Source organism: Mobula hypostoma, chromosome 4 (genome assembly GCF_963921235.1).
Source record: "Mobula hypostoma chromosome 4, sMobHyp1.1, whole genome shotgun sequence".
Lineage (NCBI taxonomy): Eukaryota > Metazoa > Chordata > Chondrichthyes > Myliobatiformes > Myliobatidae > Mobula > Mobula hypostoma.
The window spans coordinates 745,239-760,129 of NC_086100.1; the positions used below are offsets into that span (position 1 = coordinate 745,239).

Consider the following 14,891-nt stretch of genomic DNA (forward strand, 5'->3'; position numbering starts at 1 on the left):
GGAGAGGGAAAGGCAAGAGTCAGATATGAGAGAATACCACTGTGGCTGTCCCCCTTCACCAATGAGTACTCCTGTTTGAGTACTGTTGGGGGGGGACGACCTACATGGGGTAAGCAACAGTGGCCGTGCCTCTGGCACAGAGTCTGGTCCTGTGGCTCAGAAGGGTAGGGAAAGCAAGAGGATGGCAGTAGTGATAGGGAACTCCATAGTTAGGGGGTCAGACAGGCGATTCTATGGACACAGGAAAGAAACGTAGATAGTAGTTTGACTCCCAGGTGCCAGGGTCCGGGATGTTTCTGATTGCATCCACGATATCCTGAAGTGGGAAGCTGATCAGCCAGAGATCGTGGTACATATTGGTATCAATGACATAGGTATAAAAAGGTAGGAGGTCCTGAAAACAGATGACAGGGAGTTAGGAAGGAAGTTGAGAAGCAGGACCTCAACGGTAGTAAACTCAGGATTATTGCCTGTGCCACACAACAGTGAGTATAGGAATAGAGTGAGGTGGAGGATAAATGTGTGGCTGAGGGATTGGAGCAAGGGGCAGGGGTTCAGATTTCTGGATCATTGGGACCTCTTTTGGGGCAGGAGTGACCTGTACAAAAAGGACGGGTTGCACTTGAATCCGAGAGGGACCAATATCCTGGCAGGGAGGTTTGCTAAGGTTATTGGGGAGAGTTTAAATTAGAATCTGAAGAGACGAAGGAAGGGGCAGTTGGCTCACAAATTGAGAAAGCTTGCAGACAGTGTGAAGGGAAGGATAGGCAGGTGATAGAGAAGGGATATGCTCAGACTGATGGTTTGAGATGTGTCTATTTTAATGCGAGGAGAATCATGAACAAAGCGGATGAGCTTAGAGTGTCGATCAGTACTTCGAGCTATGATGTTGTGGCCATTGCAGAGACTTGGATGGCTCAGGGACAGGAATGGCTACTTCAAGTACCAGGCTTTATATGTTTCAGAAAGGACAGGGAGGGAAGCCAAAGTGGTGGAGCATAGCACTGCTGATTAGAGATAGTGTCATGGCTGCAGAAAAGGAGGAAGTCCTGGAGGGATTGTCTACTGAGTCTCTGTGGGTGGTAGTTAGGAACAGGAAGGGGTCAATAACTCTACTGGGTGTTTTTTAAAGACCACCCAATAGTAACAGGGACATCGAGGAGCAGATAGGGAGACAGATTCTGGAAATAACAGGGTTGTCGTAGATTTTAACTTCCCCAATATTAATTGGCATCTTTCAAGAACATGGGTTTAGTGGGGTGGAGTTTGTTAGGTGTGTTCAGGAAGGTTTCCTGACACAATATGTAGATAAGCCTGCAAGAGGAGACACTGCACTTGATCTGGAATTGGGAAATGAACCTGGGCAGGTGTCAGGTCTTTCAGTGGGAGAGCATTTTAGAGATAGTGATCACAATTCTATCTCCTTTACCATAGCATTGCATTACAGGGGGATAGGAACAGACAAGTTAGGAAAACATATCATTGGAGTAAGGGGAAATATGAAGCTATCAGGCAGGAACTTGGAAGCATAAATTGGGAACAGATGTTCACATAGAAACATAGAAAAACATCGAAAACCGACAGCACAATACAGGCCCTTTTGCCCACGATGTTGTGCCGAACATGTACTTACTTCAGAAATTCCCTAGGGTTACCCCTAGCCCTCTATTTTCTGAGCTCCATGTATCTATCCAGGCGTCTCTTAAAAGACCCTATCGTATCCACCTCCATCATAGTTGCCGGCATCCCATTCCACAAACAAACTCCCCTCTGCATAAAAAACTTACCCCTGACATCTCCTCTGTACCTACTTCCAAGCACCTTAAAACTGTGCCTCTTGTGTTAGCCACTTCAGCCCTGGGGAAAAGCCTCTGACTATCCACACGATCAATGCCTCTCATCATCTTATACACCTCTATCAGGTCACATCTCATCCTGCATCGCACCAAGGAGAAAAGGCCAAGTTCACTCAAGCAGAACAGGTCAAGTTCCCTCGACCAGAAAAGGCCAAGTTCACTCATCCTCAGGGAAATGTATGGCAGAAATGTGGCAAATGTTCAGGGGATATTTGTGTGGTGTTCTGCATAGGTACGTTCCAATGAGACAGGGTAAGGATGGTAGAATACAGGAACCATGGTGTAGAAAGGCTGTTGAAAATCCAATCAAGAAGAAAAGAAAAGTTTACAAAAGGTTCAAAAAATTAGGTAATGATAGAGATCTGGAAAATTATAATTATAAGGAATTATAAGCAGGAAGGAATTTAAGAATTAAATTAGAGCCAGAAGGGGCCATGAGAAGGCCTTGGCGAGCAGGATTAAGGAAAACCCCAAGGCATTCTACATGTGTGCAAAGAGCAAGAAGATAAAACCTGAGAGAATGGGCCCAATCAAGTTTGACAGTGGAAAAGTGTGTATGGAACCGGAGGAGATAGCAGAGGTACTTAATGAATACTTTGCTTCAGTATTCACTATGGAAAAGGACATTGGTGATTGTAGGTATGACTTACAGAGGACCAAAAAGCTTGAGACATTAAGAAAGAGGATGTGCTGGAGCTTTTGGAAAATATCAAGTCACCGGGACCAAACGACCCAGGCTACTGTGGGAGGTAAGGGAAGAGATTGCTGAGCCTCTGGCAATGATCTTTGCATTATCAATGGGATTGGGAGAGATTCCAGAGGATAAAAGAGTTGCAGATGTTGTTCCCTTATTCAAGGCAGGGAGTAGAGATAGCCCAGGAAATTACAGACATGTGCGGCTTACTTCAGTGGTTGGAAAGTTGGTGGAGAAGGTCCTGAGAGGCAGGGTTTATGAACATTTGGAGAGGCATAATATGATTAGGAGTAGTCAGCATGGCTTTGTCAAAGGCAGGTCGTGCCTTATGAGACTGATTGAATTTTTTGAGGATGTGACTAAACACATTAATGAAGGTAGAGCAGTAGATTTAGTGTATATGGATTTCAGCAAGGCATTTGTTAAGGTACTCGTGCAAGGCTTATTGAGAAAGTAAGGAGGCATGGGAACCAAGGGGACCTCGCTTCGTGGATCCAGAATTAGCTTGCCCACAGAAGGCAAAGAATGGTTGCAGACAGGTCATATTCTGCATGGAGGTTGGTGACCAGTGGTGTGCCTCAGGGATCTGTTCTGGAACCCCTTCTCTTCGTGATTTTTATAAATGACCTGGATGAGGAAGTGGAGGGATGGGTTAGTAAATTTGCTGATGACACAAAGGTTGGGGGTTTTGTGGATAGTGTGGAGGGCTGTCAGAGGTTACAGCAGGATATCAATAGGATGCAAAACTGGGCTGAGAAGTGGCAGATGGAGTTCAACCCAGATAAGTGTGAGGTGATTCATTTTGGTAGGTCAAATATGACGGTAGAATATAGTATTAATGGTAAGCCTCTTACTATAGTCACACTCATAATCTAGTCCTAGTTCTTCAAAAACACTTTTGCTTGTTCCTTCACCGTATCTCCAGATAGTTCAACACCTTCACTGACATGAAGGTTAAACCACGTTATCAGCACTTATCTAGTTCCGAACTTCCGTCTTTCATTGTTTTTCTTACGCACATCTGTTTCTTTGAGCCACTATCAGCAAGAAAATGTAGCAGTTTTTTTTTCTGTTTCTTTATATTGTACACTGTGGAAGAGCCAATGTTGTAATACTCACACAAGCTTTTCACTGATACACCACTGTCTAGTTTTTTCAAGAGTTCAACCTTATCTTTAATGGATAATGTCTGGTGTTCTCGCTTCATAGCACGAGGTGCATTTTCTTTACTCACTGGGCCCATAATTGGGGCCAAAATAGAGCAAATGATATTAATAAATGCAGGAAAACAAGCAGGAATCGTCTGTTTGTGCTTACAAGAGTGGGCCAACACATGAACAGATCTAGCGCAACCAAAACAATGCCCAGCAGATTGGTATGGTGGGCTGTGAAATTTGAAATTACAGTTGCGCGGAAAATTTGAAATCAGTGCTGGATTATCAAAGGTGCCGGATTAGTGAGGATCGACCTGTACAATGTTGGAAAATGCATGGTCATGCACTTTGATAGTAGAAATAAATGTGCGGACTGTTTTCTAAACGGGGAGAAAATCCAGGAATCCTAGATGCAGAGAGACTTAGAAGTCCTTGTGCAGAACACCCTGAAGGTTACCTTGCAGGATGAGTTGGTGTTGAGGAAGGCAAATGCCATGTTAGCATTCATTTCAAGGGGTCTAGAATACAAGAACAAGGATGTGATGCTGAGTCTTTATGAAACACTGGTGAGGCCTCACCTGATTATTGTGAACAGTTTTGGGCCCCTCATCTTAGAAAAGATATGCTGGCATTGGAGAGGGTCCAAAAGAGCTTCACAAGGATGATTCCCGGAATGAAAGGATTATCATGCGAGGAACATTTGATGGCTCTGGGTCTGTACTCGCTGGAATTCAGAAGGATGAGAGGGGATCTCATTGAAACCTTTCGAATGTTGTTGAAAGGCTTAGAAAGGGTAGATGTAGGAAGGATACTTCCCATGTTGGGAGAGTCTAGGACAAGAGCGCACAGCCTCGGGATAGAGGGCTGCCCTTTCAAAACAGAGATGCGGAGAAATTTCTTTAGCCAAAGCCTGGTGAATTTGTGGAATTTGTTGCCACATGCAGCTGTGGAGGCCTGGTCATTGGGTGTATTTAAGGCAGAGTTCGATGGGTTCTTGTTTGGACATGGCATCAAAGGTTACAGGGAGAAGGCCAGGAACTGGGGTTAAGGAGGAGATAGAAAAAAAGGATCAATTATGATTGAATGGTGGAGTCAACTCAATGGGCCAGATGGCCTAATTCTGCTCCTATGTCTTACGCTCTTATTATTAAGGATGAGATCTCAGGTTACTTGGAGGCACATGATAATATAGGCCAGTGTCACCACGTCTTCCTCAGAGGAAATTCTTGCCTGACAAGTCTGGGGGAATTCTTTGAAGAAATAACAAGTAGGATAGACAAAAGAGAATCGGTTGATGTGGTTACTGAAATTTTCAGAAGGCCTTTGACAAGGTGACACACATGAGGCTGCTTAACAAGCTACGTGTCCATAGTATTACAGGAAGGATTCTAACATGAATAAAGCAGTGGCTGATTGGCAGGAGGCAATGACTAGTAATAAAGGGAGTCTTTTCTGATTGGTTGCTGGTGACTGCTGGTGTTTCACAGGAGTCTGTGTTGGCACCAGTTCTTTTTACATTATATGTCAATGATTTGGATGATGGAATTGAAGGCCTTGTTGCAAATTCTGCAGACGATATGAAGATAGTTGGAGGGGCAGGTTGTAGAGCATCTGCAGTAAAATAGATTAGCAGAATGGGTAAAGAATTGGCATAAGGAATACAGTGTCAGGAAGTGTATGGTCGTGCATTTTGGTAGAAGAATTCAACGGGTTGACTATTTTCTGCATGGAGTGCAAATACAAAAAAACTGTGGTGCAATGGTCTTGGGAGTCCTTGAGCAGGATTCCCTGAAAGTCAGTTTGGTTATTGAGTATGTGCTGAGGAAAGCAAGTGCAATGCTAGCATTTATTTTAAGAGGACTAGAATATAAAAGCAATGATGTAATGTTGAGACTTTATAAGGCACTGGTGAGGCTTCACTTGGAGTATTGTGAGCAGCTTTGGGCCCCGTATTTTAGAAAGGATGTGCTGAAACTGGAGAGGGTTCAACAAAGGCTCATGAAAATGATTTCCAAGAGTGAATGTCATATGAAGAATATCTGATGACTCTGGGCCTGTATTCACTAGAATTCAGAAGAATGAGGGGCGACCTCATTGAAACCTATTGAATGGTGAAAGGCCAGCCAGTAGTGAACCTTGGGAATTCTTTGCCACAAGCATCCGTGGAGGCCAAGTCTTCATGTATATTTAAGGCAGAGGTTGATAGATTCTTGACTGGTCAGAGCATGAAGGGATATGGGGAGAGGGCAGGCGATTAGGGCTGAGAGGAAAATTGGATCAGCCATGATGAAACAGCAGAGCAGACTCACTAAGTCAAATGGCCTATTTCTGCTCATATATCTTCTGGTAGGCCATATATTCTGCTCATATATCTTACGGTAGGCCAGCTGGTGGCGCAATGGCATCAGCGCCAGTGTCTGGAGCAAAGGCTCCCGAGCTCGAATCCAAGTCAGGCAACCCCCCGAGCACGCTTTCCATCCATGCCGGATTGAGCGTCAAGCTAGCCACTCGGCTCCATTAAAAAAAAGAGGGTCGAGTCAGGAGTGTTCATATCGTGATCCAGTTAATCTGAAAGGAAACCAATCCTGACACCACGCGCCAGACAAGAATGGCTGACTGTCTGGTGTGAGACGCTAAAAAAAATCTTATGGTCTTATGTATGATATCTTTTCTATTGGATAAGATTCTGGCGTGGGCTACAGTGTTGTGGGAGGGGGAGAAAGAGATGGGGAGGGGGGAGAGAGAGAGAGAGAAAGAAAGAAAGAAGATGTTTTACTTTTCATCTTAGAGAATAAGACTATAAGATTTAGGAGCAGAAGTAGGCCATTCGGCCCATCGAGTCTGCTCCGCCATTCAATCATAGGCTGATCCACATCATCCAGTCATCCCCACTCCCCTGCTTTCACCCCATATGACTTGGTCTCCACAGCCGCTTGTGGCAACAAATTCCACAGATTTACCACTGTCTGACTGAAGTAATTTTTCCACATCTCTGTTCTAAAAGGACGTCCTTCAATCCTGAAGTCGTGCCCTCTTGTCCTAGAATCCCCTACCATGGGAAATAACTTTGCCATATCTAATCTGTTCAGGCCTTTTAACATTTGGAATGTTTCTATGAGATCCCCCCTCATTCTCCTGAACTCCAGGGAATACAGCCCAAGAGCTGCCAGACATTCCTCATACAGTAACCCTCTTATTCCCGGAATCATTCTCGTGAATCTTCTCTGAACCCTCTCCAATGTTAGTATATCCTTTCTAAAATAAGGAGCCCAAAACTGCACACAATACTCCAAGTGTGGTCTCACGATTGCCTTATAGAGCCTCAACATCACATACCGGCTCTTATACTCTATTCCTCTAGAAATGAATACCAACATTCCATTCGCCTTCTTCACCACTGATTCAACCTGGAGGTTAACCTTAAGTGTATCCTGCACGAGGACTCCCAAGTCCCGTTGCATCTCAGAACTTTCAATTCTCTCCCCATTTAAATAATAGTCTGCCCGTTTATTTCTTCTACCAAAGTGCATAACCATACACTTTCTTTCCAACATTGTATTTCATTTGCCACTTCTTTGCCCATTCTCCCAATCTATCCAAGTCTCTCTGCAGACTCTCTGTTTCCTCAGCACTACCGGCCCCTCCACCTATCTTTGTATCATCGGCAAACTTAGCCACAAACCCAACTATTCCATAATCCAAATCGTTGATGTACAACGTAAAAAGAAGTGGCCCCAACACGGACCCCTGTGGAACACCACTGGTAACTGGCAGCCAGCCAGAATGGGATCTCTTTATTCCCACTCTCTATTTCCCGCCAGTCAGCCAATGCTCCATCCACGTATGTAACTTTCCCGTAATTCCATGGGCTCTTATCTTGTTTAGTTGAAGGTCATTGAACTGCATCTCCAATTCCTGAATACATTCTCTCAGGCGATGGAGCTTGGTATATCTCATGCAAATGTGGTTTTCCAATAGGCTGGAGGGCTCCCAGAATTTCCACATCTCACACACAGTACAAAACACTGCCTCTAGAGCCATTCTCACTATGCCCTAATAGACGAGGAATGAAGAATTAAGAACAAAAAGAGAGAAACTTACCAGATACTTGCCCTCGCTCAAGTCTGATCTTGCTTAAGCCTGATGAGCCAAAGCCACTCTAAACATTGGCACACTCACAACAATGCTTGCTTCAGAAATGGGCACTCTGCTTGCACTTACGTTATTTCCATTGGCCCTTTCTAATGAATCTCGTTCAGTAATTGGCTGCAGTGCAACTCTGAGAAACTGCTGCAAAGCTCTGCTTTTAAATCTTTATTGCGGGCCTTGTTGAAAAGGTAGCTGTCTTCACATAACCCCACTTGCGTTGAAGGGGAATTCACTGGCAGACAGATCGGTATCACGTAGTCCACTGACTCCTAGGCTGAGTTACACGTATATAATGTTGAAGAAGAATTCACCAGCAGACAGATCGGTATCACATAGTCCACTAACCCCTAGGCTGAGTTACCTACCAGTAACATCGATGGCAAACACATTGGTATCAGATAGTCCACTGATATCATAGACTAAGTCACACATATATAACATTGAAGAGGAATTCACAGGCAGTCAAATTGGTATCATATAGTCCACTGACCCCATAGACTGATTTACATGTAGGTAATGTTGAAGTCAAACACATTGGCATCAGATTGTCCACTGATACCATAGGGGGTGAGTTACCTGTGTGTAAGACTGATCAGCATCACATAGCCCACTGACCACACAAGTTGACTTACCTGCATGTAACGTTGAAGGGGAATTCTCTGGCAGAAAGATCGACATCTGATCATTCACTAATCCCAAAGGCTGAGTTACCTGTACATAACATTGAAGTGGAATTCTCCTAACAACAGATCGGCGACACATAGTCTACAGACACAATAGACTGATCTAACCTCAAAACTAATCAATAAACTCAAATACCTAGGCCTCACTACCTCCTTGTGCAACTGCCACCTGGATTTCTTCATTTGCAGACCCCAGTCATTTTGGATTGGCAAAAATATCTCCTCCACGATTTCCATCAGCACAGTTACACCACAGGGCTGAGTACTTATCCCCTTGCTCTACTCACTTTACACCTATGACTGTGTAGCTAAGCACAACTCCAACACCATAGTCAACCTCGTTGATGACATTGTTGTGGGCTGTATAAAAGGTGGTGATGTAAATTTGGCTGAATGGTGTCATAACAACCTCTCACTCAATGTCAGCAAGACCAAGGTACCATCCAGGACATGTCCTCTTCTCATTGTTACCATCAGGAAGGAGGTACAGAAGCCTGAAGGCACACACTCAGCAATTCAGGAACAGCTTCTTCCTCTCTGTCTTCAGATTTCTAAATGGACATTGAACCCATGAACACTACTTCACTGCCACATAGTTAACAAATTTCATGACATATGCCAGTGATATTAAACCTGATTCTGATTTTTATTGCAGACTTCAGGAGAGGGAAACCAGAGGTCCATGAGCCAGTCCTCGTTGGAGGATCAGAGGTGGAGAGCATCAGGAACTTCAAATTCCTGGGTGTTACTATTTCAGAGTACCTGTTCTGGACCCAGCATATAAATGTAATTGCAAAGAAAGCACAACAGCATCTCTGCTTCCTTAGGAGTCTGAGGCGATTTAGCATGACATCAAAAACTTTGACAAACTTCCATAGGTGTGTAGTGGAGAGTGTATTCACTAGCTTCATAACAGCATAGTATGGAAACACCAATGTCTTTGAACATAAAATCCTACAAAGGGTAGTTGATTCTGCCCAGTACATCACAAGTAAGGCCCTCCCAACCATTAAGCATATCTACATGAAACTCTGTTATAGGACAGCAGCATGTATTAGGTAGAAGGTACAAGAGCCTTAGGACTCGCACCACCAGGTTCAAGAACAGTTACTACCCCTCAACCATCAGGCTCTTGAACAGAAAGAGCTAACTATGGTCACCTGCCCATCTATTGAGATGTTCCCACAACCACTGATCTCACTTTAAGGGCTCTTTATATTGTTATTTCATGTTTTCATTATTAATTGCTATTTGTTTATATTTGCATATAAACAAATTTGTTTGTTGTCTTCTGCATTCTACTTGATCGTTCGTTGAATCTTGTTATAGTTACTATTCTATAGATTTGCTGAGTATGCCCACAGGAAAATGAATCTCAGGGTTGTATCTGGTGAAATATATGTACTTTGATAATAAAATTTACTTTGTACTTTGAACATTAAGGATCCCCATCACCCCGGACATGCCCTCTTCTCATTGCTGCCATCAGGGAGGAGGTACAGGAGCCTGAAGACATACACTCAGTGTTTCAGGAACAGCTTCTTCCCCTCCACCATCAGATTTCTGAATGGATAATGAACCTATGAATGCTAGTTCACTACTTTTTTGGCTCTCTTTTGACCTTGACTATGTAATGTTGAAGTATAATTCTCTGGCAAGCAGATCGGCATCATATAGTCCATTAACCCCATAGATTGAGCGACCTTTATGTAATTTTGAAATCGTGTTTGCTGGCAGACAGATTGGCATCTTTGAGGCCATTCACCTCATAGGCTGGGTTACCTGTGTGTAATGTTGATTGCAGACAGATTAGCATCACTGACCGCAGATGTTGACTTACCTATATGTAACGTTGAAGTGGAGTTCTCTGAATGACAGATTGGCAGCACACAGTCTACTGACACAATAGAATGAGTTACCTGTGTGTAACGTTGAAGAGGATTTCTCCGCCAGAGATCAGCATCACATAGTCCACTGACTCTAAAGTCAGAGTTGCCTGAACATAACATTGAAGTGCAATTCTACAGTTACAGATCAGCATCACATAGTCTACTGATCACATGTGCTGAGATACCTGTATGCAACGTTGAAGTAGAGTTTTCTGGCAGACAGATAGGCATCACATAGTCCATCATTTTCACTTCACTTGGCAGCTCCAGCAGTGCAATATCATATTCAAATGTTGACCCATTATAATTGGGATGAGTGATGATGTTTTTGGCATGATACTCCTGTTCCATTTGTTCTTTTCTCAGCGTTTTCTGCCTCCCTGAAACACAGAGGTTGGGCAGTGATGGGAATTAATATAATCCCCAGCTTCCAATCTTAACCGAATGAGGAGCTTGAATCCCATGTTTTTCTTGCAGAATTTCCAATGTTATAGTAATTGTCCATAGGAGAATGATATTCTAAACCAGGTGTCCATGATCTAGTTTGAAACACTTCATGTGTGAGGTGATATCACCACAACTCTGGCATATCTGGGCTTGTCTCACTGGAGTTTAGAAGAATGAGGGGGTGATCTCACTGAAATCTATTGAATATTGAAAGGCTCAGACAGAGTGGATGTGGAGAGGATGTTTCCTATGTGGGGGAGTTTTGAACCAGAGGGCACAGCCTCAGAATTGTGGAATTTCAATTTAGAACAGAGATGAGGAGGAATTTCTTTAGACAGAGGTTAGTGACTCAGTGAAATTCATTGTCTCAGATGGCTGTGGAGGCCAAGTCATTTGGTATATTTGAAGCAAAGGTTGATGGGTATCAAAGGTTAGGGGGAGAAGGTACACGAATGGAGTTCAGAAGGATAATAAATCAGCCATGATGGAATGGCAGAGTATTCTCAATGGATCGAATGGCCTACTGCTTCTACTTCTTTTGGACTTAAGTCATCTTGGTGCATTACGCATTTCTATGTTCAAAGAAGATGGAGTGGCGAGGGTCAGGGATGTGCTCTTTTCTATTAGATACTTTACAGACAGAGCTATGGCTGTGACCTCTCACCTCTTTCCCACCCCCTAACTCTGGTCAGTCATTAGAACCCTGACCCTAGGGATGACAAAACTGCCCAATGTAGTGCAGCCATTTGCAGCAGGCACATACTGACCTAGGATAACTTTAAATGACGTGATGTTGATGAGATGGAAGGTGCTGAGCTCTGGGTTGTTGGGGTCATACGGATGATGGAGGCAGTGTGCCGCAGTTACGATCCATTCCTTTCCTGTAGCACGTGAAAAGCCTAGATTAGCTGTGAACACTCACTCAATTGTTTGCCTTCTTGTAAATGCAAAGACAAAAAGCTCAGCAGCAGAGAACAAAACTGGTCTATGTCCCATTGCATCAGCTGATCACATTGGTGAATCTCCAGTGATGCTGTGGATCAGAGGATGGTGTGGGTGGGTTGGGGTAGTGGTGGGGGGGAGGGAATCAGCCAGGAGAAACTGCGTGGAATGGAGACTCCAACACACAGGATTGTACTACCATTCAGCACCACCATCGGAACAACCTCCCATCATCCAGGGCAATTTCAAAAGGTGGTGCTTCAAAAAGGCAGTGTACATCACTAACTATCCGATACATGCCCTCTCAGAGCTTCTTCCCTTCTGTGATTCATAGCCAGGTTATTATCACTGACATACATCATGAAATTCACCTCTCTATTCCCTGTCTGTTCAAGTGCCGCTTAAACATCACTGTTGTACTTGCTTCTACCAACTCCCCTGGCAGCATGACCCACAACACCGTGTAAGAACATCCACTTGGCAAATCTCTTTTAAACTGAGTTGTCCTTATGTAGGATTATCCTGGTGGGAAGGTTTAATAGAGCTGTTAGGGAGGGTTTAAACTAATTTGGCAGAGGGATGGGAACCAGAATGATAGAGCGGAGGAAGGGGAAAACAGAAATAAATCTAAGATAGTGAGCAGTAAAGATGTCAAGAAAGACAGGCAGGTGATGGGGCAAATTTGTAGCCATTGGGATCAGTTGCAGTGCAATCAAAGCCAAAAGTATCAAATACTGATCTTAAGGTGTTATACGTAAATGCACGCAGCATAAGGAATAAGGTGGATGATCTTGTTGTACAGCTACAGATTGGCAGGTATGATATTGTGACCATCACTGGGATGTGGCTAAAGGATGCATGTCTCTGGGAGCTGAACGTCCAAGGATACACGGTGTATCGGAAGGATAGGAAGATAGGCAGAGGGGGAGGCGTGGCTTTATTGGTAAGAAATGATACTAAATCATTAGAAAAAGGTGACATAGAATAGGAAGGTGTAGGATCTTTATGGGTTGAGCTAAGAAATTGCAGGGGTAAAAGGACCCTGATGGCAGTTATATACAGACCTCCTAACAGCTGCAGTGATGTGGACTAAAAAATTTCAACAGGAAATAGAAAAGGCTTGTCAGAAGGGCAGTATTATGATAATTGTGGGGGATTTTAACATGCGAGTGGATTGGGAAAATCAGGTCGGCACTGGATCTCAAGAGAGAGAATTTGTAGAATGTCTACAAGATGACTTTTTAGAACAGCTTGTCGTTGAGCCCACTAGGGGATCGGCTGTACTGGATTGGGTGCTGTGTAATGAACCGGAGGTGATTAGAGAGATTGAGGTGAAGGAACCCTTAGGAGGCAGTGATCATAACATGATTGAGTTCACTGTGAAATTAGTAAAAGAGAAGCCGAAATCTGATGTGTCGGTATTTCAGTGGAGTAAAGGAAATTATAGTGGCGTGAGAGTGGAACTGGCCAAAGTTAACTGGAAAGGGACATTGGCAGGAAGGACGGCAGAGCAGCAGTGGCTGGAGTTTATGCGAGGAGTGAGGAAGGTGTAAGACAGGTATATTCCAAAAAAGAAGAAATTTTTGATTGGAAAAAGATGTAACCGTGGGTGACAAGAGAAGACAAAGCCAAAGTTAAAGCAAAGGAGAGGGCATACAAGGAAGCAAAAATTAGTGGGAAGACAGAGGATTGGGAAGTTTTTAAAAGCTTACAAAAATAAACTAAGAAGGTCATTAAGAGGGAAAAGATGAACTATGAAAGGAAGCTAGCAGATAATATCAAAGAGGATACTAAAAGCTTTTTCAGGTATATAAAGAGTAAAAGACAGGTGAGAGTAGATATAGGACCGATAGAAAAGGATGCTGGAGAAATTGTAATGGAAGATAAGGAGATGGCGGAGGAACTGAACGAGTATTTTGTATCAGTCTTCACTGAGGAAGACATCAGTATACCGGATACTCAAGGGTGTCAGGGAAGAGAAGTGTGCACAGTCACAGTTACGACAGAGAAAGTACTCAGGAAGCTGAATAGTCTAAAGGTAGATAAATCTCCCAGACCAGATGGAATGCACCCTCGTGTTCTGAAGGAAGTAGCTGTAGAGGTTGCGGAGGCATTCGCAATGATCTTTCAAAAGTCGATAGATTCTGGCATGGTTCCGGAGGACTGGAAGATTGCAAATGTCACTCCGCTATTTAAGAAGGGTGCAAGGAAGCAAAAAGGAAATTATAGACCTGTTAGCTTGACATCGGTGGTTGGTAAGTTGTTGGAGTCGATTGTCAAGGATGAGATTACAGAGTACCTGGAGGCATATGACAAGATAGGCAGAACTCTTCATGGTTTACTTAAAGGAAAATCCTGCCTGACAAACCTATTACAATTTTTTGAGGAAATTACAAGTAGGCTAGACAAGGGAGATGCAGTGGATATGTATATTTGGATTTTCAGAAGGCTTTTGACAAGTTGCCACACATGAGGCTAATTAACAAGATAAGAGCCCATGGAATTACGGGAAAATTACATATGTGGATAGGGCGTTGGCTGATTGGCAGGAAACAGAAAGTGGGAATAAAGGGATCCTATTCTGGTTGGCTGCCGGTTACCAGTGGTGCTCCATAGGGGTCCGTGTTGGGGCCGTTTCTTTTTACGTTGTACATCAACGATTTGGATTATGGAATAGGTGGCTTTGTGGCTAAGTTTGCTGATGATATGAAGATAGGTGGAGGGGCCAGTAGTGCTGAGGAAACAGAGAGTCTGCAGAGAGACTTGGATAGCTTGGAAGAATGGGCAAAGAAGTGGCAAATGAAATACAATGTTGGAAAGTGTATGGTTATGCACTTTGGCAGAAGCAAAAACGGGCAGATTATTATTTAAATGCGGAGAGAATTCAAAGTTCTGAGATGCAACGGGACTTGGGAGTCCTCGTGCAGGATACCCTTAAGGTTTACCTCCAGGTTGAGTCGGTGGTGAAGAAGGCGAATGCAATGTTGGCATTCATTTCTAGAGGAATAGAGTGTAGGAGCAGGGATGTGATGTTGAGGCTTTATAAGGCGCTGGTGAGACCTCACTTGGAGTACTGT

The 14,891-nt window shown here is 43.7% G+C and overlaps 1 protein-coding gene across 2 annotated transcripts in view; it reads right to left on the bottom strand.

Moving 5' to 3' along the window:
• Window positions 1-14,891, bottom strand: part of mynn (myoneurin) — a 467,776-nt gene that overhangs the window by 215,228 nt on the left and 237,657 nt on the right. Inside the window, exon 1 of one of the 2 annotated variants that reach the window (XM_063045227.1) lies at window positions 10,611-10,631. Coding sequence is in view for 1 of the 2 variants with exons in the window: in XM_063045225.1 (XP_062901295.1) it covers window positions 10,611-10,805 (195 nt within the window). In the remaining variant the exon portion in view is untranslated. Of the gene's footprint in view, window positions 1-10,610; window positions 10,806-14,891 lie in introns of those variants that run through there. The other variant, XM_063045225.1, reaches the window with a different exon arrangement.